The sequence below is a fragment of the Gopherus evgoodei genome, chromosome 13 (assembly GCF_007399415.2).
Source record: "Gopherus evgoodei ecotype Sinaloan lineage chromosome 13, rGopEvg1_v1.p, whole genome shotgun sequence".
Lineage (NCBI taxonomy): Eukaryota > Metazoa > Chordata > Testudines > Testudinidae > Gopherus > Gopherus evgoodei.
In genome coordinates this window covers 19,218,140-19,244,307 of record NC_044334.1, presented here as the reverse complement: position 1 = coordinate 19,244,307, position 26,168 = coordinate 19,218,140, and the positions used below count along the sequence as shown (strand labels likewise).

The 26,168-nt window shown below is 46.8% G+C and overlaps 1 protein-coding gene across 1 annotated transcript in view; it reads left to right on the top strand.

Annotated features, from left to right (window-relative positions):
- LOC115661060 (immunoglobulin epsilon heavy chain-like) overlaps window positions 1–26,168 on the top strand; it is a 61,225-nt gene that overhangs the window by 3,848 nt on the left and 31,209 nt on the right. The window contains exons 4-9 of the mRNA XM_030583198.1: window positions 7,385–7,392; window positions 12,632–12,638; window positions 16,963–17,000; window positions 20,058–20,372; window positions 22,493–22,506; window positions 24,015–24,114. Of these exons, the coding sequence (XP_030439058.1) occupies window positions 7,385–7,392; window positions 12,632–12,638; window positions 16,963–17,000; window positions 20,058–20,372; window positions 22,493–22,506; window positions 24,015–24,114 (482 nt within the window). The remainder of the gene's footprint in view (window positions 1–7,384; window positions 7,393–12,631; window positions 12,639–16,962; window positions 17,001–20,057; window positions 20,373–22,492; window positions 22,507–24,014; window positions 24,115–26,168) is intronic.

Here is a 26,168-nt window from a genome sequence, read left to right as displayed (position 1 = left end):
TCCTTTGTTCGTGCACATTGACCTCTGCTGGCCTGGCTTTATCTACCCCAGCCCCAGCTTGTCTGACATTACGGTCCGTGAGGTGAGTGTTGGATTCACATCAACTCCAATCTCTGTGGCTCTGCTGCCATCTTCAGGCTCATCCCAAGCAGGAAACGTCTCCAGCTGTAAGGGTCTGGTTGAAATATAGACATGGGAATCTTCGCATGGCACTGCTGCAAAATGACACTAGATGGGGATGTGCACCAGGGAACAGGGTTAGTGCAGAGCTGGGGTGCGTGGGCAGAGTTGCACATTCCCACAGATACCCAGGAGTCATGATCTGGCTAAAATGTTCAAAAAGGACAGGGATCTGGGGAGCCTCTGTTTCTATTTGCCCAACTAAAAACACGGGAAAAGGGGCCTGATTTTCACAGGACAGATGCTTGGCCCCCTTTGGATACCCCCAAATCACTAGCAACCGTTGAAAATCTTGGCCAATCTCTTTTCTTTCCTCTGAATTGAGTTCCTGTTAGAGGTCTGAACCCAAGCCCTGGATCTAAGCAGATGCAAACTGTGTGTTTGTGAAAAAGATGATGGGGCAGGGGAGAAGAGAGGACTGCAGGGGGAGTAGAGGGATCCAGATATGAATTTCCCAGCACTGTCAGGGACTTAGCAGAGGGAAACTCATTGCTTAGCTCTGGGAACTGGGCCTTGCCCATTATCGGAACTGTGTTGCACTGATTATTTGTCGGTGTCTGACATTTGCCCAATATCAATTTGCTTGCTGCATTTCAGGGGTGGGTCCATCTCTTGTTCCTGTGTTTGGCTAATTTAATCATTTTCCTTTGCATGGACTCAGACTTATGCATAACTTGATGGGAGGTGGCAGCTTGCTACAAAACATTTACCTGACCTCTTCTTTAGAGCACACGGCTCAGCATCTCTGTCTGAAATTGAGGCATTATGAGCTGCTAAGACTGCACTCATTACGCAGCAATGAAGTTGAGTAACTGATCATATTCACGTCCCTAAGAGACTCGAGTACATGCTGGGACGAACAACTGACCTGGAGGAGCTGCTCGTGACCAGCTGCACAGCACATGTGCAGAGATGGCACGGTTAATACTAGGCAAGGCTGCTCAAGCAGAGCACAGTAATTGGTCCCACCTTGCATGCAAGACTGCCCAAGCGCACCGGAGCAAAACCAACAGTCTCTTGCCTTAAGAAAGCCTCTCTGATCCGGGGGGATTCCCAAAGCTCCTCTCAAAATGATATACAAATATCACCCATCACTGATCTGCAGCCACCTCTGGGGTGAAGAGAGAGAGCTGATGTACAGCCAACACCACCCCTACACACGAGTTTGGAGCAGGCAGCACAGAATAATAATACGGCTGATCCACCAAGAAATTGAGATGGGCAGAACTAGCTTTGTTACAACAGGCCAGGTCACTGGAGTTAACACCTGAAAGTGTGGTGGAGTCTCAGTGAACCCAAATGACTAGGAGCTCCTCAGATGGCTGCAAAGTGCTTTCAAAGCACTAGTATCATTTATTACAGATGCTCAATTTCACGTCTCCTCTAAGAGATATTTCTTCCAGAGATCGTGTCCCCTCACGCCATGCTGGTACACCAGCTTCCGTTCTGCCTCAGCACCTACCAAGTCTACAACACCCAACTTCCTGCAGCCCCTAGGGTGGTTCTTGGAAGTCTCCGCGTCCAGCTCAAGCAGTTGCAATGGGAGAGGCCTGACATGGTCCCAACACGAGGCGCTCTGGCATGCTGGGCTGCCCAGCCACCCCACGCAAAGCTGCGCAGCTACTCACTGTGGCCGTGGCTGATCACTCAGCTGATGAGCCATCGGAGCTCAACTGGGCTTCGCTCCATGTGACAAGGGCAAGGCCATTGTGAAGCGACACGTGTAAATACCCCTGACTGCACAAGGTCAATGACCAATAACCCAGGAGAGCAGAAAGCTTGGCTCTGAGGTGAACTGTGCTAACAACAGGGTGAAAGGACACCCTGGCAAAGGACAACAAGCCCCAAGCCCCATGGCAGTTTCATTCGATCCTCCAAACAGGGGCTAGGTGTTGCAATGCTGCCCAGGCCCTGGCCTGTGGAGAGAACGGGGTGGGTTGGGCGAGGCAGGGCACTGCAGCCAGAACAACTGAAAGGAGAGCTGATGATAATGGGAGTCTGATTAGCTTCAACTGGCCACCAGATGCCCTGAGCCAAGGACAAGGAGGGGTGTGGAATGCCGATGCTCGGTGGGCAGTGGGGCTACTGGCTGTGAAAGCCAGGCTGGTGCTCTCTGCTTTGGTTCGATTCTTTGCTGAGTCTCTGACCCTTACCTGTCTGATAAGCCAGGAAGGAGTAAAGCAAAGGAGATGGGATTGTCTATGAGACACCTTGCCACTCCCCCCCCCCGGCCCACAGGTTTGGGTTTTGTTGGATTCAGAGTTTTTCTCAGGCTAAATGCGCCCAGTTGACCAGTCTGAACCCAGAGCAAAGCAGCCCCAAGCCGTGCGTGCTGGCTGGGCTGGCGCACGCTAGGTAAGCAGGGAATAAGTTCTCTGGCCCAGTCGCTCCCCACCAGCCGGAACGAGCCGTTCCTGGGGGTAGTGAAAGGAATTAACAGGTCTCTTCACCTGGCTCTGGTTTAATGCAAACCGGCAAGACGGTTGCTCTTACACATGAGGGATTGACAGCCCTGGCTAGACCCAGCCAGAGCACCGGCCACTTCTCCAGGCAGCTCCACCCAAGGCACCCTAGTCCTGACCCCCAGCACCATGGTCATTCCACTCCAAGCTGTCCAAGGGGGGAGACTGCCCATGGGAACAGGGGCAAGGCAGAGACCAACTCAGCCTCTTTCCTGCCATAAAAAGGCTTTGAACCCAGATTCCCAGAGGTGAACAGTTACCAACTGAAGGACGGGAGACTTGCTTTCCTGAGAGCCTGGCTGCAGGGAACTATAAATAAAATGATTGCGACTTGCACTGAGAGACAGCAACATGCCCCAGAAACTACTCTGATTTCCTTTCAGGGTTTAACAGAGAAAGGAAGTGGTTTCCAGGAGCTGGACAGTTACACACCATCTGCCAGATGTATGTGCAATCGCAGGACAGTTTAACCCCACTGTGGGTTTCCCCCATGACTAAAGTGTTTCAATGCATCAATGGAATCATGAAATCATGTAACCACAAGTCAACTTGTAACCACAGGAGCTGACCGCAGAGGGCACATACTGGTTACACATGGTAACTGCCCTGCCACATTACAGCACACAGCAGGTTTTCATTGGCTAAGTGTTGGGTACCCAACCGGCACTTCCCAGCCTATGAGTCAGGTATACAAAACTGCCACTCAGGGTCAAGCAACCAGCTGTGAACAGATAAATTTCATGAGTCTATTTGCCATCATCAGCTGATCCAGGGGGATTTTGTTCTGATAAATCAGGTGCAGTGCAGCATTTTCTTACCATTAGCACATCCATACGGTTCTCAGCTCTGGCTGCTCCGGACAAGGGACAGCAGAGTGGCGGCAGTCACTTTGACTGAAATAAAACCGTGAGTGTGACCCCCCATTCCCTAGGAAGCTACGAAAAGCTGGAGCCTTTCACTGCTTCGAATGGCTTTCTAGGGTCTCCTCATTGTTTCGCCCCTCAGAGCAGTAATAGAATGATCAGGATGAGGAATGTTACATGAGTGTCCTCATCTTCTCAGCTGAACACTAGGTATTTTCCCAGCCCCAACCAGCTGTGCAGATTTCTGCTACCCTCCCCCCGCCCCACGGACATGAAATCAGGTGTCTGAATATTTTGACGTTAACGCTAAAATCCTTCCATTTAAAATAGCACCTGCCAGTTGTGTGTGAAGGGGGGAGTTGCTCTGTCAGGACTGAATACTGCACCATAAGGGATTGGGGACTTTCAAAGGGGATGTTATTGAAGAAAGGCTTTAAAGAGCAAGAGGAAGCCCTACGAGCTTGGGAATCTGGGGTTGACGGAGCAGGCTTCAATTTCAGTTTACACCTGTCCCCGGGGACCTGCTATTGCAGATGTCTTCAGGCATCAGCAGTCACTGCCCAAACTGACTCTGTCTGAGTCAGCCCTCCCTATCCTGCTACCAGCCCTTGGCTACTGGCCCCTCCCCTCCAAGCTCGCATCGCTAGCTGTACCTCTCACCCCATGCTTGTCTCGATCTCTGGCCTGTACTGCGCACACCGAGCTCAGCTCGTCAGGTGTAACTGGCTGAGAATCCAGGGATTAAGAAGCAGCATTTCATTTCCCAGTCAGGTGGCAGAGCCGGAGCTGTGGGCTTCCTGAAGACGCCAATTGAGCAAGAGACTCTGTCCATGACTGAGATGGTTCCTGTCTGTCCTCTCCAGGGCAGATAAGGGAAGGACTTATTTTACTACTGCAGTGAATTATTAGATTGTAGGAACAGCATCTGTTGGGACCATTTTGCTTTGTGCCTTGTACATACAGAAAGATGGATCTCTATGGCTTTCGTGGGATCCAGGAGCTTGCACAGAAGATGTTTATGGTAGATGTCAGTTGTGTGAACATCCAGAGGGCCATACTCTGGGAGGGGCAGCCGGACCCTCCCTAACTCTAAGAGACACCACCAGGCTCAAAACTTGGAACAGGCCTGTGGGTTCCCCCTGCGGTGGATCACTCCATGGTTCCCAGCAAGGACCAAGCCCCAGGGCTAGCAGGGCCGTTCACAGAAAGAGTAACCCTTGCATTGCAACACACACCAGGAGCCTTCCTACCTGCTGCTTCACAGGGATCTCTCTGAGCGGCTTTCTGGGGAAACCGATCTGCTTATATGTTCTAGAGACATCTTCAGAGCTGCCTTCACTGGGGGACTCAATGGAGGATGCTGCTGATACTTCAGTAGCAAGTGTTGTTTAGCCACTGCGTTCTCCTTCTAGAACAGGATTCATTGACAGCATCGAGGTGGATTTCAGAGCAGAGACCCTTATTGTCCTGACCTTGTGTGTCAGTGGGACCCACCGGGAATCAAGCCACAGGGTCACTGGAAATCTAGAAATACAGAAGCAGGTAAACCAGGTTTAAAGTCATAATATCGCCTGTTTCTTGATGTTTATTTGTCTTGACCTAAACTAAAACAAGGCTGCACTGGGGCTGGCTCTGGATTTCCACAGGACCTGGGCAAAGGGACCACTATGCTCTAGACATCTGTCTGTGACCCTCTTGCCTCCCCGAGCATTTCAGATCACACATTGGTTCAGACACACGGTCTGAGAAGCAGGGGAGTCTGCAGCCATGGAGTGGGGGGAAGTGCCATGGTCTGTGGGCTGGTTCATGCTATCAGGGGAGTTATGGATACAGGAGGGGGCATAAGGTGCTGGCTTTGTAAAGGGAGAATCTAGGAACTGTGGCCCTTTGCTAAAACTGGCCCAGTGCAGCATTCTAGAGATTGGGAATAGTCATGTAGCCTCTTTCTCCGTTCCGTCTATCAACTCCAGTACAATGTATATTATTGATCCATACTCCAGTCCCCAGCTGTACATCCTGCCATCTTATCCACTCTGTGGTCAACTTTATAACCGGAAAGCCAGGCTCCCCTTCCTCACAGCCCCTATTGCTTAGCTCTCCACGTCTTGTTCTGCGGTTCCCTGGAGGCCCCGGGACTCCAGGCCGAAAGGTCCTTTGCCAAACGGGCGGGCGGAAATTCTGTTCATGTCTGCGATCTGTTTTGTTTTATGGGTTCTGTGCATTGCTGTGCACCAGCACCGCTAATGTGACATTAATTGCGTTTACATGTGTGCACGGTGCATGGTGCCATGTAGCAGGACACCATAGAAATGGAAACAAAGCTGGTCCCAATGACCCCATTCTGCCAAAATGAGAGGAAAAAAGATTCAGAAAGGACGAGCTGGTGAAGAAGACAGGCCAAGACGCTCAAAGACAAATGGATCTGAACAGAAAAGCTCTATGCTAGGACTCAAAGAGAATGAGAGTTCGTTCTTTGGGATTAGCAGCTGATTTAACTCAAGCCCTTGACCGGTGGCACAGTGGCTTATCCCTTGGGAGAGAAACTGATTCCGCAATTACAATCCCCACTGAACTATTATCCATCTACCTGTATCACCCAAGTTTCTTCAGAGAGGAGAAATCTGGGTCCCTTCTCCCAAAGCTTAACATTCTGGCCCATCAGCCTACTCATCTAATTCACCCCACCGATGGGACGCCCAGGCCACAAAGCAGAAGCAAGCAGCTGCCGGGATATTTTTGCACAGCTGTGTGTCACTGTGCATATATCTTTGGTGGCGGAACGCAGTTGACCGTCCTCGGTAAGTCACTCTAAAATTCATTTACAATTGTTTCCCAGTTGTTGTGGGTTTTGAATTTTTTTCCTTTGTCTCCCCTTCTCAACTTCTCTGTCTATTCCAGGCTGGGTGCTCTTCTACTCTGCCCTAATCACCAGGAAAATGTGTGCGTGGGCGGAGGGGGGTTGCTCTGTTGAATGACAAAACACAGGTCCTATGTTGTTACAGATTTTTCTGCTTGTAAAATGTTTTTGTCCTTTCGTTACTGGTGAGTCCCCATTGATCAAATCTTTGGTCACATAATGGGGCTTTGTTTTATTACAGGCGATAGCTTAGGCGGGGGAGACCTCCTAATTTCAAAGCCCAGCCAAATTGTATTTTAATTGTTTATCTAACAAAACTTTCTCTGTCAGTTTTCACTCTCTGATGGAAACATACCCAGGTAAGGCTTTGGTAACAAGGAGAAAATATTCAAGAATTTGAGATATAAGGTTTTAGTTTCGTAGAAGACTGGTCAGTCCTGCAGCCAAAAAAGTGGGGGGAAAAGGGTCTCCATTTCAGAAATGGTCAAAAAAGACAGCTGCTTTTTTTTTCCCCCATGTCTAATGCTTTTTCTGAGGTTATGCTGGAAAAGTTAGAATGTTTTCGTGAGAATTTTCAACTCAGTTGCAATTAAAAGGGATACAGAGCAAATTCTGATGACTTCTTAAAACATGAGACACCCTCTGTTGCAAATAGTCCATTCGGTTTTAAGCATCTGGCTGGCTGCCTAGTCACTGTTGAATCAGGGTTTGATGAGATTGAAAAGATCCAGAGGAGGATCTCTCCTTGTCATGCAGATACTTAGATATTACCACGATGGGCGCTAGGAATACCCGCAGTAGCTAGATAGGAGACAAAGATGGTCTTAAATAGAGAGACTCACGTATGGATGAGGAACTAACTGCTCCAAGTAGGACTCTGTAGCCTGGAACAGAGACATGCAAGAGAGGATTCAGCTGAAGTGTTTAAGATTATGAATGAATTATTGTGATTGTTAGCAAGTGAACACGGCTCACTCCTCTCTTCTCACTGTCCATTGAGCCGAGGGGTCTCTAGATGGAAGGATTGGCAGTATGTATTTGCTAAGTAAAAGAGTGTATCATCCCCAGGGGAGATGACAGAGTAAAACACTGTATCTTGAGTCAACAAGAAGTTGAATTATTTTATGACCAGTTAACGCCACTGTTCTGTGTCTTGTACATGCAAAGGCAAGGGAATTGATATCTTGTGCTTCGGGACATAGGCTGATCATTGCGACAGGACAGAAGAATGTTCCTGCCTAGCATTGCACAGCTGCATTGAAACGGGCCAGATTATGAATTCAATGGGAATTGTGGTGGCCCAGTGCCTCTGAGAATCAGATCAATAGGAATTGCTGTACAGTGTCCAGGGCCGGCTTTAGGACGTGCGGGGCCAGACTCAAACAGTTTTGACGGGGCCCCGGCAAGGATGACTTAAAAAAAAAACACGTGGGGCTTGTACTCACAGAGTGGCGCTCCTAGTCTTCGGCGGTGGATCCTTCACTCGCTTCGGGTCTTCAGTGGCACCGAAGGACCTGCCACCGAAGTGCCGCTGAAGATCTGGAGCGCCGCCGGGTGAGTAAAAAATTACAAAGGAGTCTCTAGCCAAGGAAGGGATTCTCAGCCACTTTCTGCCTCCCCCTCCCCGTGGCCCTGCCACTGGGCGCGGGGCCCTCTTAGGCGTGGGGCCCGATTCGGGGAATTGGTGGAACTGGCCTAAAGCCGGCCCTGACAGCGTCAGGCCACTGAGCTGGCAATTACCACACATGCTTAAGAGGTGCTAATTTTCAGAGGTGCTGTGCACCCATAGCTCCCAATAGCAGTGCTGGGTGCTCAGCATCTCTGAGAATCAAGCCGTGTGTGCAGGTCTGAACATGTCTGTGGAACCAGAATATGCAGGACTAAGTCAAAGGATGATTTCCTTTGGGAGTTTATCCATAGCTATTTATTCCTCTCTACTAGCGAGAGGAAAGCCAGCGGCAGACAGGGTCACACCAGCACCATTCGAATTTTTTTACTTTATTTTTTTTAGAAAGCGTCTCGTGAAACATCTAGGTCAGTGGTATTCAATCCTGGGGGGCCACAGACTATGACTAAGGTTGCCAAAGGGGTCCGCACCTCTATTCAAAATCTTTTAAGGGTCCGCAAATGAAAAAGGCTGAAAGCCATTGAACTAAGAGGTTTTGAGATCCTGATGGAACTAAAGTATTGTCATTTAAGAGAAAATGAACCCCGATCTAGAAAGGATGGGCCAAATTCTGCTCTCGGTTACATTGGTGTAAATCTGGAGTAACTGGATTCGCTTTGTCCTGGAAGATATTAAAATGATGGGTTCTCCCTCCAACAGCATGTGTGTGTGTGTGTGTGTGTGTGTGTGTGTGTGTGTGTGTGTGTGTGTGTGTGTGTGTGTGTGTGTGTAAAAATTAGCCTCTCTCAATCAAAGCCGTGAATTTGCAATAGCTGAGAATCTGACCACAACCTTCAGTGACTATCAATGACCACTGAATCCAGTGGGCTTCTGTGTTAGCACATGGGTCTCCTTGGGGGAACTCATTGCAGGATGAGGGCATAAGTCTCAGAAGGATCTCTCTTCCTTCAGGAGGAGGGAATCTCCCTATTTAATCAGTTGCAACATTGTTCAGTGCTATGGTGTAGTTAATCAATGAATAATACATTGATGAAACTCTAGATTGCTCTCTGATGCTCTTGTTTGTTCTGCAATCAGTGCTGGGAATATTAGCAGCTCTGGCAGTTGTTAGCAAGGAGGTTTCTTTAAACATGAGCTGAAATTGGCTTCTGAAAATATTGGGCCATATTCTTCTCGGATACTGTGGTAAAAGTGCATTGATTACACGGGATTTACACAGCGTAGATGAGAGGAGAGTTTGCCCTAGAGAATCTGGTTCACTATAGCTATCTCTTTGAATTGCCAAATGCTGTACAATTGAACACAGGAGAGCGAGCCCTTCTGGCTCTCTACTCAGATAAAATATTGCCACTCCTACCATTGAATCCACACAGGCATACTCAGAGAGCATCTTTGAAACCAATAGGAATCCGGCCCGGGCCGGTGGTATGAATCTGATTGCAGGATCAAGGCCTAAGAGGCTAAATTTCTCCAACTTGAACTCACAGAAATAATCGGACGTAGCAATGCCTGGGTGTGATTGTGAACTCTGCAGTAACGGAACTATGGGATTAAATGTTGGCTTGTGCCAGGTCAGCCTTCAGCTGAGCATTTCTCAGTAAAGGGCCATTCATTCCCACTAATGTGGTGTTCAGCTGTTGTAGCCGTAGAGCCAGCGAGGTCGTAACGGACAAGATTATTAATGCTAGGACCGAAGGCCTAATTCCAGGCAAGCAGGAGATCTGCAGTGGGAGAACTGTACCGACAGGAAGTAGCAATGTAGGGCGCCGTGACAGATTCTGAACTTGCAGAAACTCTGATGCTGCCTGTGGGCCAAAATCTACCCTAAATCTTTGCACAAAAAATCTAATCCAGCAGAGCAGTTAAGCACATGCTTAACTTTAAGCACCTGAGTAGTCAGTCTATTGACTTCCAGGGGATTGCTGATGCATTTAAAGTTCAGCATGCATTTAAGTGCTCAACTTATTCTCATTTTAAGGGCTCAAATTTTGCTTTTGGTTTCTCTGATGCAGTCAAATTGATGGCAGTGGTTTAACATTTCCCTCAGTACCTGCCTAATGCAGCCCTAAAGTATTAAGAAAACTGTAAGAATAAAAACTTGAAAGACGCTATGCAAGTTCTCCGCCATGTGTGGAGTATCCTGCAGGAGGAGATACTGAAGGGGCACAAATTTCTATAATACCACCCAGTAAAAACAAACCAATTTAAATAGCTCTCAGGTTAGGCAGGATTCCGTATCAGAGCTAAACCTGGAGCCCTCCGAAACATCCACATTTCCTACAGCCAGCAGCTGGGCACAGGATGCTAGCTGGCAGTTTTAAAGATAGACACGCAAGAGCCAGAGCACAGCAGCCCAGCGGTAGCGGGCGCCATTTTGTGTACGAAAGCAACAGCTGCTTTCCATGTTCTGCTGGCAGCTCGCAGCAGATCAAACATAGTTGACTCAGAATAATCCTGCTGCATTCCTCAGCCTTGAATTCCTGGGCAATCTTGCAAATCCAGCCGCAGTGTCACATGGCTCCTTAGCTGGTGGGAGAGGGAAGATGGTGGGAGAGATGCTGGGGAATATTTAACACTGGAGATTATTATAGAGTATTGCCAAATTTTGGTGCAAGATTTCTCTGGGAGGATGATCTGTATCCATAGAATAGTCCTTTCAGTGGAAAAACATTATCAGGGAAATACCTGGTAAGTCATTTGAAAAGAATAGTGTCACTGTTGTAGTATTGTGTTAGCACAGGGGTTTAGCTGTACTTAGCTTTTCCTGTTCTACTCCACTCTATCTTTGCCGGATAGAATCAGGGGATGTAGATGAGATTTGATTTGATTTTTAATGGTAAGACTTTGTAGTTACAAAGCAGCATTGGTTTAGATTTCAGGCAGTTTCTCCCTCAGGCACCACAGATTTTATTTAAAAAAAAATAAAGCTTTATAGACCCAAAGAGCCAGATCCTCCACTGGTGTCATGGAACTACATTGATTTATAGTGGGTGAGGATCTAGCTCAAAATATCTAGTACCTTGCATTCTGCACTGGAAGCATCTGAATTTGATGTTCCATTGTGTATCTGAATTGTCTTTGGCTTTGTTCCTAATCTGACTCTGAACCACATTGTCTTGTAGGTCAGCCAAAGGCATCTCCCACCGTGCACCTCTTCCCTCCATCCTCGGAAGAGATAAATGCAAAGAGCAAAGCCACACTGGTGTGTCTGCTGGGCAGCTTTTACCCAGGGTCAGTCCAAGTCACCTGGAAAGCTGACGGCCAGCAGATCTCCACTGGAGTGGAGACGACCAAACCCTCCAAACAGAGTGACAACAAGTACATGGCCAGCAGTTACCTGTCTCTGACTGGATCAGATTGGAACACCCATGAGACCTACACCTGTCAGGTGACACACGATGGGAAGAACTTCAAGAAGTCTTTGCAGCGCTCACAGTGTTCTTAAACCTCTGACCCTCAGATGGCTCAGCTGGTCCTTGTGTCTATCAGTAGAATTTTCCCCAAAAGAGCCAGGATCAGTCTGTAGCATCACCTTAATGCTGATCTCCAGCAGGCTCTGCTTCCTGTGTGATGTGGGGGATCTTTGACGATCCCTTTGATATCTGCTTTTATTCCCATGTTCCCACTGCTCTCATCCCCCTGCATTCCCTGGAAATGCCCTTCCTGCTTTAGTCTCTGATGCAGCCTTGTTATGATATTAATAAAACCAGAAACATTCAGCGATCGCTGTGTTCGTGAAGAGTTAAAATTATTGCCTCTTTCAAATGTTTTCAAAAAGTTGTTTATCATGATCCTGCAATAAAAAGATGGACATTTATCTGCCAATAGTTTATTCTTCTGGTTCCAAAGGCTGAACTGATTTCTCTCAATTTATCTGTCAATAACTTATTCCTAGCAAATATCAGTAAGATTTAGTAGTCACTGGATAAGATGTGTTCATAGTTATAAAACTCTCTTTTGGATTTTCATCTGGCCTAGATTGGCACCAAGCCATTAAATTGAGTGGAGTGAGGCCAATTTACACCCGCTGACCATCTCACCTTGTTTGCTTTTCTCTAGCAATAAAACAACTAGCACCAAGCTTGGGAGTTACCCTAAGTCTGCTGGAAGGTGCTACTGCTCTAAGCAACAGAGATTGCAGCTGCCAGGGCAGAAATATTCTGGTGGGACCACTGCCCGGTTTCTCTTGTGAGCTCCCATGGTCTGAACTCAGCCATAGTTCAGACCACAGTTATGTGGCACTTGAGTCCCACTTAAACACTATGGAGCAAGTGTAAGTGGGTCTTTCTGTTAGTGGTGCCGTGGGTCTTTTGCTGACTCTCTGCACAAGAGCGTCACTTGACCCACCTTTGAATGGCATAACTGGACCACGAACAGACCTCATGCTACGACAGGCCACTCAATTCACTGAATATCTCTGGCTGCTGGTGTCCCTGGCCGCCCACAAGTCACAAAAACAGCAGTGCAAGCAGGGAAATGCACCTTCCCATTGAATGTCAAACTGCACTGTGCTTCTCTGTGTGGGACCTGCTATTCGTTCACAGGGGGCGGATGGCTAGGGGCTTGTCAATCACAAACGAACCTTATTAGGTAGGATGAGCTTTGAATAGATTTTTTTAAATCAAAAGATCTTTGTTCTGAGCTGCTGTGTCCCTGTTCCTTCTCCCAAAGATGAATGTCTCAACAGTGACCCTGCAGCTCCAGTAAGAGTAAACAGGTTATAATTTACCAACAGAGGCCTGGCAAATACAGTCATAGATACATTTACAGTTACAAATGTGAACTCCAAATGAAAACACGTCCTTTGTAATAGCTTGAAAAGCCATAAAGACACGAAGCCCCCCAAGGGAGAGAGTCTATTGCTCAGCCTAGCTCCATTTATCTGTGGTCTGTCATTCATTGTGCTGTAGGGTTATCATTACTGAAAAGAATTCTTATGGGATGTAAATGGCTTGCCTGGTCGTTAGCCTGCAATCTCAGCTGCTCACACAGATATAGTCAGCCTGCTCCCCTGGACCCAAAAGTGTGGGTACAACTAGTAACAGAATTCATGGAGGGTGAAATTCACCCTGTGCAATGGCCTTCATGAAGCCCATGAACAGTTCATGTGAGTGGGCTTCAATAGTACACAGGCCTTCTGCAGAACTCCTGAATTACACCCAGAGAGAAACCACCAGGGAGACAAGAATTCAAGGCCCATCTCCCAGGCTGGTACTGGGTCACCATGCTACAGGAAAAGAGAAGGCTAAGATCAAGCATAGTCTGGTGGAGTAGCTAGTTTTACTTCAGGCCCTGAGGTTTTTTCTCCCACGTGCGATTTCCCAGTCTGCTGTGGCACCTATACAAGCTAAATCAAGCATAGGGGAAAGAAACCAAATAACTCTATAATGCCAATTTTTGTTAAAGATTCCAGAGGTGATCCTGGAAATTACATGCCAATAAGCCTAACTTTAGTATCTGGCAAATTGGTTGAAACGATAGTAAAGCTCAGAATTATCAGACATAGAGATGAACTTGATATATTGGGGAAGAGTCAACGTGGATTTTGTAAAGGAAAAAAATCACATCTCACCAATCTATTAGAATTTTTGAGGGTGTAAACAAGCATGTGGACCAGGATGATCCAATGGATATAGTATACTTTGACTTTTGGAAAGCCTTTGATAGCCAAAGGCTCAAGCAAGGTAAGCAGTCATGTGATAAAAGGGAAGGTCCTTGCATGGATCAGTAACTGCTTAGGGATAGGAAACAAAGCATAGGAATAAATGGTGAGTTTTCACAATGGAGAGAAGCAAATAGTAGCGTGCCCCAGGGATTTGGATTGAGACCAGCGCTGTTCAACATACTAATAAATGGTCTGGAAAAGGGAATAAACAGTGAGTGCAAAGTTTGCAGATAATATAAAATTATTCAAGATATTTAAGTCCAAAGCTCACAGCAAAGAGTTGCAAAGGGATCTTACAAAACTCAACAAAATAGCAGATGAAATTCAATGTTAATTACATAATCCCAATGATACATATAAAATTATGGGGTCTAAATTAGCTGTGGTGCGGAGAACCACCACAAGGATTACACACCACTTCAGTCCCACCTACATCCCCATTTAGCCTGTGGCCATCCAGTATGAAACGTCATTAACCCTTCATTTGCTGGATTAAAATAGTAACCAAAGCAAACACCAGACACAAATAATGCAGCCTGAGGAAACTGAGCAAAAGGAAAACAGGCCCTGATTCAGCAGAGCAGTTAAGCACATGCCGACCTTTAATTAAGTTAAACATCTAGATGAGTCACTCCTGAATGATTCAACAGTTAGGGTGTGCATGTTAGCTCTTACTCGTGAGCTTTTACTCACCTGAGTTAGTCCCATGGATTTCAAGAGGACTGTTCGGGTGAAGAAGTGCTCACCAGTGGGTGACATTCACCCTGTGCAGAGGACCTGCATAATGTCTATGCACCACTGAAATCCTACATCTGGCCTGTTACACTGAATTTAAATGGAGCATAGACCTATGCAGAGCCTAAGCCCAGGGGTGACTTCACCCTACTATGGGTAAGGGACACATTACCCAGCCCTCAACTGGGAGAATGATGAAGTCACTTAACGTATCAAATCAGCAAGTGCCACATTAGAGGTGTGAGGGAATTTCTAATAACCCGAAACATCTTCCCTGGAAGAGCAACACGTCTGTAGCTGAGAATTAGACAGAAGCCCTGATGCTCACCACAGCTGCAGCTGCGCAGAATTCTCCTGCTCATCACGTGTTCCCAAGCCCACGCCACACTACACAGGGGAGTGTGCTTTAGAGCCTCTGTCGGCCTGAAAACCACCGTCCGGGGGCTTATGGAAGGTCTGGTCCGTTGGAGTCAAGGGAGCTGTGTAACTGACTTCAGTAAGTGTAAGATAAAGTGCTATAAACAGCTCCAACTGCGGCCCATTACTGAGGGAATGAGGCTGGTACCATTCACTCCCGGCCGTGCTGAGCTGACACACACCAGGCTCTAAGGGGAGTTTGTATTTACAGTCAGAGGGAGGGTCCAGTGCCCTGGTTTAATTCAGAAGAAATCAGCTGAGCATGGACACAGCTCACAGCCTAGATGTTTACTGGCCCTGCCCTTGGTGAGAGGGCCCCACACGCCCACACTCTGCTGGGCAGCAGGCCCCAGAGCTACTCTCCTAAGGTGAGGGGCAGGAAATAGCCCAGTGATAGTGAGAGTCTCATGGCAGCTCTGTCCAGGGAATAACACTGCTGAGAACAGCTGGGAAATACAGAGCAAATGGCTGTCGTTGGGGGCACTGAGTTAATTTCTAAAGCAACTGGGGGCTCCCACGAGGAAAGTGCTGATGTCTCCTCAATACTGGACATGGGCTGAGCAGACATGCTCTCTATTGATACCAGCATTGCCTTGTATTGCTACCTACAGGGGCTGGAGCATTTTCCAGCATATGCCAGCTGTACAATGGACATGGCTTTTACAAGCACCAAAGGTTCTGAGCATCTTGACTGGCTGCTGGCTTCCAGGGAGACTGACAGTAACACCTATATCTGATCCACTGCTGGTCAACCATCCAGGATTGTCGATTAATCCAGGAATTAAATTTAATTAAGATTAATCTTTAATTAAAGATTATGTCATGTGATGAAACCTCCAGGAATACGGCCAATCAAAACTGGCAACCTTACCTCAGGGATCAGACAGAGTGTGGGGTGATTGGTTTCATGGAACATGGATCTTGAGTCATTCCTCTGGAACCTCCAATGTGGAGACTTCACTCTCAGCTGAGCCATGCAGGGGGCTGGTGAACACAGGACGCCATGACGCAGCTCTGTGCAGAAGGGCTGTGTCCAGTGACTCAGAGTGGCCCCCTGGTCCATCTGAAGATCCTGATCAGGTAAGTTGGGACAATCTGGGAGGGGATGTCTTAGCTTCTCACGAACAGGCACAGAGAGGCTGCACTATTCAGAGAGTGGATGAGGACAGCACGTGGTTTGGATCACATCTGATCCACTCGTGTGCAGCCCCTGGCATGTCTGACCTGTCTTTTTGCAGACACTAACTGGTGGGTCACAGGGACATGCTGCACATTAATTGTCAAGAAAGATGCTGGTGCTCCCAGAGGTGTGGGGTCATGGACACATGGTTTCTAAGTACCGTTATCGTATCCATAACATACACCATTGAATCCATTCAATACTGACAGCTAATGCACCCCATTCCTTCCATGACGCAATTCCACCGAAGTCACTACAATGGCACCCGTGAAGAATTTGGCCCAGTACTGGCCTGTCATGGCCAAATGGCAGTAGAAGGACCAACACACAGTCCAGTTGTGTACATGCCTCCACAACCCACAACCGTTCTCCACGGGGTCCAGCCACAGCTGCACAGACATGCAGGCAGATCCACAGCCTGTGTGGGGGGTTGGGGGAGTGCTGTAGTGGGGGAACCCAGCGCGGTAGCAGAACACAGAGCTCCTTTGCTTCTCTCTCAATACCTTTACACCCTCAACCACTGTTGTGCCTGAGCATCTCTGAGACATGATTGAACTTATCCTTATACCACCCTGTGAGGCAGGGAAGTGCTGCCCCCATTTTACAGATGGGGAATGGAGGCACAGAGACGACATGACTTGCCCAAGGATACAAAGTCAGTGGCAGAGCCAGGACATGAACCCACTCACCTGACTCCCATGCCAGTGCCTTAACTACAAGACCATCTTCCGCGCTCTTATGTGGGCTGTGTGCAGGGAACAAGACTTGGCCTTATTGCGAGTTGTCCTAAGGAATACTCCATTGCTTCACTTCCCAGTGGATCTTCAATCCTCTGATTGTATGATGAGTTTCTCCAGAAAGGATAAACCTGCCAGTGGAAATTGCCCTGCGTCTCTTTTTCCCTACTTGGGCAGTGGTGGCGCCCTCTCCCTGCCTTCAACTGGGACAGGTTTTTGTATGGCCCTGTGTCACTGTGGTGGGTCTTCGGTGGAGGAACCCAGCTGACCGTCCTTGGTAAGTCACTGAATTACTCACAAATTTTCCTTCTCCTGCCTGTATTGTACGTTTTCCATGATTTTTTTCCTGATTACTTTGTCTTCATGCTGGGCTCGGGACTCCTCTCACTTTATAAATGGACCTTCACATAGTGATGGGAACAACATTTAGTCTCTCTGGATAGTCATGGCAGGTGTACACGGCCCATGCTGGGTTTTCTTTTCTTTTCCTAATGAAGAGAAGTTTGAATTTGCCCATGAAACCTACTGAGATTCTGCCACTGGGTCCCTAGTTACGATGACTTAGTGTTAGCCCCTTAAGGAAAAGATTTTCCCTCTTTTTCTTTTAAGGTATGAACTATTTCTCAGTAGCACTGGGTATTAGTCAGTGTATGAAAGAAACTCAGAGCCAGGTTCTCAGGTGCTGCACTGTCCTAGCTCCATTGTCCGCAACAGAGCTCCACCAAAACTCACCCCAGGCTCCTACAGACAGGTGTCCAATCCCATGAAATCTAATGTTCTATAAAAGTCATTGGTCCCTGGTGATTTAAAATCTGATTTTTCGGAGGCTGTTGGAGGGAAATGCTTAGCACTGAGGGCTGGGCAGAAAATAGGGTTTTATTCTATGAGTAATTTCAGAAAAAGCAAAATAAAAAAAAAATTTTTTTCATCTCAATGGTTCCAAAATCCCAAACAAGCATTTTCAGCTGAAAACCGAAAATGCTTCAGTTATTGACAGGTTTTGGTTTAAGATTTCCATTTTTTCCATTTTGGGATTTTTAACCAAAAAAAATTTTTTTTTCTTTTTGAGAAAAGCAGATACTTCCAACAAAAATTTACATTCAATTGAAAACCAGTTTTCCACTGAAAACAATTTTGATGGGTCATTTTCAACCAGTCCTATTTGTAGCATTGCTCTGTTAGAGCTAGATAAGTGACTGATAAATTTTTAAAAATAGAAAGCCAGCTCCTCATATGGTGTAAATCCATGTCGCTTCCTTGCCAGCAATGGATGCACTGATTTACATTTAATCTGAGTGAGTTTGACTGCACTGACTGACTTACTCCTGACCTGGAGGATCCGTTCCATTGTACCTTGGATAACTGTAGCTACCACTGGAGTTCAGTTTAGAAATGCAACCCAACCCCACCCAAAACCTTTAAAATATGCAGAGGGGAGTTGAAGCAGCCTGCAGGGAGAGAGGGCTTTAAAGATGTTGCACTAATTGTGTCCCTCGAGCCTAGGGCACACTAATGAGGTTGCTGGCCAGTCTGAAAGGCTGGTCGGCTTCCTAGAGGCTGGGTTCTGTGTCTGCCAAGCTCAGAGCTCAGTGATCAGGATGCTGGTTGGACCAGCCGGCTTCAGTTACAGAACAGCCTTGGGGACCTGATGGACCTGGCTTAGCCAGAGCTCCGTGAGTCAGGGCAGTATTAGCTCAAACACCACTGTTGGCTGCTTTGTCCAACATAAAGCATGAAATAATTAAGGCCCAGACTGCGACAGCCCTACTCATGCCAAGTGGCAAATTGCTTCTCATACAGTCCCGCTAATGTAAACGGGACCAACCACCTGTGGAGTAAGATGAAACCTGGTGTGATGACGAGCATCCCAATCTGGCCCCCACGACTAGGCTGGTGCAGAAATGTTAGCAAGGATTTAAAGTTTCCCCAAATTTTTGTGCCCTTCCTAAGCAGGTCATGCCTTCAATGTCTCCCTGCAGTTACACAGCACAGCCCAGGCTAGGGCCCCGGGGAATCTACTCTGCACCCGCCATGAAATCAACCCTCATTGTGGGATTTTGCAAAGTCCCTTTTCCTCTTCTCTTGAACCCCATCCAGCAAAGCGCTCAGATGCACATTGGATCGGGCCCTGTAGCAGGGATTTCTCCCATAAACGAGTCTGTACTTTACAACTGCTGAAAACGTTTCAACAACAAGCTTGCTTGGTAACTCGGCTGTTCAGCAACAAGAACAGACAACCAGGGTGTGGTAGGAGGTTGTTTGTCACCCAGGTGTTAATCAGAAGATCTGACCCTTAGCAGAGAGACCTACAGCCCCACATAGACAATGATAATTCAACAATGGGTTTATTGATCCACTTGGCAGAAGAGAGAATTTATCCCTGCTGTGGAATTCCATAGGATGGTTCAAAAACAAACACACACTCTCTCTCAAAACTGTACAGAATTTTATACTATTTTCTATTTAAAAAAACTATTTAATGCATGTAGCTCTCCTTCCTATGCTTTGGATCCTATTGGTTTTTTGTAATTATCTGTTTAGCATTTTTTTTCCATTAGGAAATATGGGGGTTGCCCCCAGATTCCTCTGTGCCTCTTGTGAAACGGCCCCCAAGGCCTGAACAGACAAATTAAACTCTAAGCTTAGACCGTAGGAAATAGCCCCAAAATAATAAATACAACATAGTCCTAGAGAAATACTTATCTGCTGTTTTTACATTTCTAAGATGGGCACAAGGCCGAATGACCTAGAGGTTTTCTCTGTGAATGGCTCTCACTATCTCATACGCAGATAGTCTGTTCTTGAGAAATGAGAGGGAGAGAGAGAGAGAGTTTTCACCATGGAAATATCTTCCGAGTTAATTCAATGAGTAGCACCTTTGTCTGCACTTAACGACACCATTTCAGAAGGAAGGTGCTACTGTATGTGAGGAAGGGGATCAAAATCTAGCACTTAATGAGGAATTTTGTGCAAACTGCCTAGGTTGCTAGCTGTTTAGAAGTCATTTTTCCCTGTATCTGACAAACAATGAATTAAAAGGTGAGTTTGGAAACAATACTGATAATCTTTCACACTTCTACAGCATCTTCCACCAAGTGTTTCAGTGCTTTAGAAATATGTAAAAAAACATAAACTTTGAGAAAAAGCCTGTGCGCGGAGAGTTCAGTGATGTAATCCCCTTTCATGGGCAGAGAGGTCAATGACTTCATCAGATTCACAGAGGAAGCCTGTTAGAGGTTGGATTTGTTACATTGCAGAGATCTGGAATTTCTTGTATTCTACACTGGCAGTCTCTATTTTGGGTTTTCTAACACTGAGTTTCCTTGTCTTGTAGGTCAGCCAAAGGCATCTCCCACCATGCACCTCTTCCCTCCATCCTCAGAAGAGATACAGACAAAGAGCAAAGCCACACTGGTGTGTCTGCTAGGCAGCTTTTACCCAGGGTCAGTCCAAGTCACCTGGAAAGCTGATGGCCAGCAGATCTCCACTGGAGTGGAGACGACCAAACCCTCCAAACAGAGTGACAACAAGTACATGGCCAGCAGTTACCTGTCTCTGGATGCATCAGATTGGAGGAGACATGAGACCTACACCTGCCAGGTGACACATGATGGGAAGAACTTCGAGAAGTCCCTGACGAGCTCAGAGTGTTCTTAACCCTCTGACCCACATAGGGCTCGGCCAGTTCCCGTGTCAGTCTGTAGGGGATTCCCCAAGGGAGTCAGGATCTGCCTGTAGCATTCCCATAATGCTGATTTCCAGCAAATCTGCTTCCTATTTTAGGTGGGGGATATTATCAATCCATACGATACCGTCTTTATTCCCACATCCCCACTGCTCTCACCCCCCTGCATTCCTTGGAATTGTCCTTCCTGCTTTGGTCTCTAATGCAGCCTCGTTATGATATTAATAAAATCAGAAAAAAATGACAAATCGCTATGATGATGAAGAGTTTAACTTCTTCTGTCCCTTTTACACCTCGTGTATTAATTGCAATATTCACCTTCTCTTCCAATAAAATAAACTTACATTTTATCAGCTAATATGGTTTTCTTTTTTGGCTAGGTCAATGCTCAGCTGGGTTACTAGCCCTGCAGAGAGCAGCCTGCTCTGTGAGTTAGTATTGAGTCAACCTCTGCCCTTGCATGGGGCAGATTCCAGCTCCCTGCTTCTCCCTGAGCATTAGTCATTCTTCAAGTAGCCTCACTGGAGTCAATGGGCTGTTGGCTGAACAGCTCCACACTCAGAGGAATAAGTGGCCAAAGAGGGAGGGGCACGACACTGCTGATGGTGCTTACCTCTGATAGTCTGTATACAGAGTTTCTGGCCACTTCTGGTCAGTAGAGACCCAAACCCTTCTTTGGAAGAGTGGCTTTTAATATCCTGCAAACACCACCTTAGGTGACAGCTCTCAACCCACCCAACTGGCCCTCTCACCAGGTTCAGCTGTACATGGAAATCTACCTCAATTAAACCAATGCTGCTGGCCATTGTGTCACACCTATTGTGCAAAGGGGAAGGCAGTGACCCTTATGTCCAGTTTGACCACCTGTGTACATGGGTGAAGTGCTTTGGGAGCCTTCACATTCAAGATGCTTTTCAAGTGAAAGCAGAACATGAATGGTGATCTGGATTCTCTGGTATCACTCAGGCCTGTGTTACTTCTGGGGTGCTGCACTATTTGGGCCTTGGCAGGCTAGAGCAGATAGTCTGTGTCCCATTAAAAACCGATGAGTTGTGCTGGGGGATTGGGTTCATATGAGAGTGGATACTGGGAGGAGCACTTTGGGGTCTGTCCAACCCTTCCCAGACAGCAGCACGCACCATGTGTACAGCTGGGAATTTGCATCACAGAGAGCGTTTATCATAGACCCCTGAGCCATGCTGGGCAGCCAAAGGAGATCCATGAACACTGATTCTCTTACAGCCATGGGGCCAGGGAGGTAAAGGGATACATTTGTATCACATGTGCCACATATATGTCACATTCCACCATGCTACCATCACTCACAATATGGGTTACATGGATGGATAGCCAGTCATGCATTGCCATCTCCTACAGAAGGGAATAAGGGGGAAAAGAAGCAGAGGGAGGATGAACTATGGAAAAGTTTTCAACAATGAGAGTTTTTATAACCTTCACATATTGTATTTTTAACATCCCCAGACATACTGTCCCACCTTCCCAACACACTCACAGAACTGTACTTTTGGGGGCTAAGATTTCCAGGTGATGATTTATGCAGCACCAAGAGTGTGCAGAGCACAGAGGGGACAATGGCTCTCAGAAGTTCTAGGGAGCTTACAATACAAAGATGACAATGAAGGGATCAGACAGAGCGGGGGGGGGGGTGTCAAAGGAGAGTGAGCATGTGCCATAAAGAGTTGGCTGCCAGAACCTATTGGTGTGCGCTGATTTTAACACTACTTCATTGACAAAAAGGCTCTGAAAGAGATTAACTTCCTTTGCTCAATGTTTAGAAATTGGTCCTGTTCCCTTGCACATGTGAACTGCAATAGACTGATGAATGGACTGAAAAACTGCATGAAGTATTTAGGGTATTTTCAAAAATGACTCACTCCATTAAAAGTCTAAGTTCAACTGGAAGTCAATAGGATTTAGGAGCTCCTCAAAATCCCACAAGGCGCCTACCTGTATATTAGATACTTAAATACCTTTAACACTCCAGGCCTAAGTGCTTTAGTCACTTCTGACAATAAGACTTAGGCACTTTTGCTCACGGCTCAGGCCTGCCCTCCACTTCCCAGGGAATTCTCACAGGGTATGAGACGGAACCACTCAAGTCACAGGAGCTTCCCCATCAAGTGCTGGATCACATGTTAAACACAGCACAAGAACCTTGGCTTCAAGTATGGCCCATTAGTGAGGGAATGAGGCTGGTACCATTCACTCCCTGGCCGTGCTGAGCTGACACACACCAGGCACTAAGGGGAGTTTTTATTTACAGTTAGAGGGAGGGTCCAGTTCCCTGGTTTAATTCAGAAGAAACCAGCTGAGCATGGACACAGCTCACAGCCTAGATGTTACTGGCTCTGCCCTTGGTGAGAGGGGCCCCACATGCCCACACTCTGCTGGGCAGCAGGCACCAGAGTTTCTCTCCTAAGCTGAGGGGCAGGGAATAGCCCAGCAATGGTGAGAGTCTCATGGCAGCTCTGTCCAGGGAACAGCATAGGGATTTACTGCTGAGAACAGCTGGCAAGTACAGAACAAATGGCTGTCCTTGGTGGCACTGAGTTAATTTCCCTTCAGAAAAGTTCTGATCTCTGCTTCATACTGGATATTGGTACCAACATTGCCTTGTATTGGTACGTACAGGGTCCCAGCAGACGACGGTGGTGATCGGTTTCATGGCACACGGATCTTGAGCATTCTTGACTTGTTCCTTCGACATGTCCAGTGTGGAGACTTAAACAGCCCCCGGCATCCTTCAGCCAAAAGTGAACACAGGACATGCTGTGCCCAGAAACTCGGAATGAGTCCATCGGGCCAGGAGTATCTGGAGATCCTGATCAGGTAAGGCAGCACCACGTGTCATGGGATGTGATAGCTTCTCACTGACAGGTGCAGGGAAGGCTGCACTATCTGGATGAGAGATGAGGACAGCACGTGTTGTTGGGTTCCTATCCACACACATGCAGCCCCACATGGCAGATCTGTTTCTTTGCCGACACTTGCTGGTGTGATGCTAGGATAGTGTTTAAACTATGTCTGTAGAGATGCCAGCGCTCCCAGGGGTGTGGGGTACAAACACGTGCTTTGGAAACAGGGGTATCCCTGACATGAAATACACGATTAGATACATTAAATACTGGCAGCAAATGGGCCTAATTCTTCCCTAGTATAATTCTCACAAGTCACTGTAATTGCACTAGGGTTGAACATGGCTCAGCGTGTTCACTATCAGCATCCCAAAGAAATCTGTCAGCCCCTCCCTCCTGGGGACCTACAAGGGGCAGCTGGCAGGGGAAGGAGCAACAACTTAGCAGCCCCAATTCAACACTCTCTGTGTCCCATCTTTGAACCCAGTCTCCTGACTCCCACTCCAGTGCCTTGAAGACAAGATGATCTTCTGCTCTCTTATGTGATGGGCATATATGGACCAGCATCTGGCCCCATATGAGCTCTCCCAAGGAATACTCCATTGCTTCACCTCCCAATGGATCTTCAGTCAATCAATTGTACTATGAGCTTCTCCAGAAATGAGGAACATTCACTCTCATGCAGAGCCAGCAGAAGTTGTTCCATGGCCATTTTCTTCCATACGTGCAGTGGTGGCGATCTCTCCCTGCCATTGAACGTGACTGGTTTTTGTACAACCATGTGTCACTGTGGGTTGTCTTCGGTGGAGGAACCCAGCTGACCGTCCTTGGTAAGTCACTGAATTACTCACTGTCTTTCCTTCTCAATGCCAATACCCTCATGTTTTCAGGATTTTTAGCTCCTTTTCTGTCTTGGTGCCAGGCTCGGGTCTCCTCTCACTTTATGCACAGACCTTCCCAAGGGGTTGAGAACAATGTTTAACCCATGGATAATCAGAATAGTGTGTACATGTCGCATGCAGGATTTTCTTATATTTTCCCTCTGAAAGGGGTTTTGAATTTGCCCATGAAACCTGTGCAGATTCTGCTGTCAGGTACCATTTTCTAAGTAACTAGTATTAGCCTCTTCAGGGAAATATTTCCACCCCAAAGTTTTTTTATTTTTTAATTTGCGTTGGTTTTAATGGACTAGACATTTCTTATTAGCACTCCATTTTGTCTCATATGCGAAAGGGCCAGATTCTCAACCAAGGAAAAACAAAATAGTCCCATTGTCTTCAAATAAACCTACCCCAAAACTCATTCAAATCTCTTTAAGATGGGCATAAAATACCTTGAAACCGAATGTGATATAGAAAATGTGTTTGTTGCAATCTAAAACCTGATTTGTCTGGTTAGATTGAAGAAAATTCAAATTAGTAAGAGCTGGTCACAAAATAGGGTTAAATTTGCTGAAAATTTTCAACAAACATTAAAAAAACTCTTTTTGTCTAAATTTTCAGCAGAAAATTTTGACTTTTTGGCAAAAACCCAAGACGCAAACACTAAAACATTGTCACCGAACAATTACTGAAAAGCCGGGGTGGGGGGATGGAGGATGAGCAGGAGAAATCAGAGTTTAGGTAAAAATATTTGGTTTTCAGATTTTGCTTTTCCAGCGATGAAAAAAGATTTTTTTCTAGATCTCCAGAAACTTTCTGCAAAAACTTCCATTTAGATAAAAACCCAATTTTTAATTGACAAGAGATTTGATGGGTAATTTTTATATCCCTATTTGCGGGATCCTTTTAGAGCAAGTTCTGCAATTGCTATTTTTCCAATATAAGGACAGATCTTCATGTGGTGTAAATCAGTGTAGCCCCCTTGGCAGCAATGGAACTACACTGATTTACCCTTACACTGAGTGAGTGTAATTGCACTGACTGACTCATTCCTGACCTGGAGGATCGGTTCCATTGTACATTGGATGTCTGTAGCTATCGTGGATTTCAGTTTGGAAAAACCACTCAAAGCTGATTTTCTGACATTGCTGAGGGACACCCAACACCCATAAAATATGGAGAGTTACAGATAAATGGGGTGGGGTTGAAACAGCCTGCGATGGAAGAACTTGAAAGAGGCGGCACTAATTGCCTCTCTCAAGCCTGGAGCACACTAACGAGGTTGCTGGCCAGTCTGGAAAGGCTGGACGGCTTCCTAGAAGCTGCACTCTCCAGCTGCCAGCCTCAGAGCTCAATGACCAGGATGCTGGCTGGGCCAGCAGGCTTCAGTTACAGTAAAACCTTGAGGATCAGGTGGAGCTCAGCTAGCCAGGGCTCAGTAAATCAGGGCTGACTGTGCTAGCTCAGACAACATTGTTTGTAGCTTTGACCTGTGTAAAGCGTGAAATAACTACAGCCCAGGCTACACTGGGCCTACTTGTCCTAAGTAGCACCTTGCTCTTCAAACAGGCCCACTGACGTCAGTGGGACCGACTACTTGAGGAGTAAAGTGCTACCTGGAATGTGGAATAGTGTCTCAATCTGATCCCAGGTGTCTAGCTGTAAAAAGTCTGAGGAATTTTTAACCCCCTGGTCCGCCCATTCCGAAGACAGAAGGACCTTAATTGTCTCCATATCTCCATGCAGTAACATAGCCAAACATCAGCCTAGGGCCTGGGAAACTCGACTCTGTGCCCACTGGGAAATCCTGCAAATGTCCCTTTTCCTCTTGTCTTGGACTCTGATCCAGCAAGGCACTGAGACACATACTGGCTCGAGTCCTTTGGTCACATAAATGCTTCTGAAAACATTGCAGCAACAAGAGTATCCAGCATATAACACACTGCGATAAAAGGCTATTTCTCAGCCAAGAGTCCTGCAGATCTGACCCTTAGCAGAAAGAC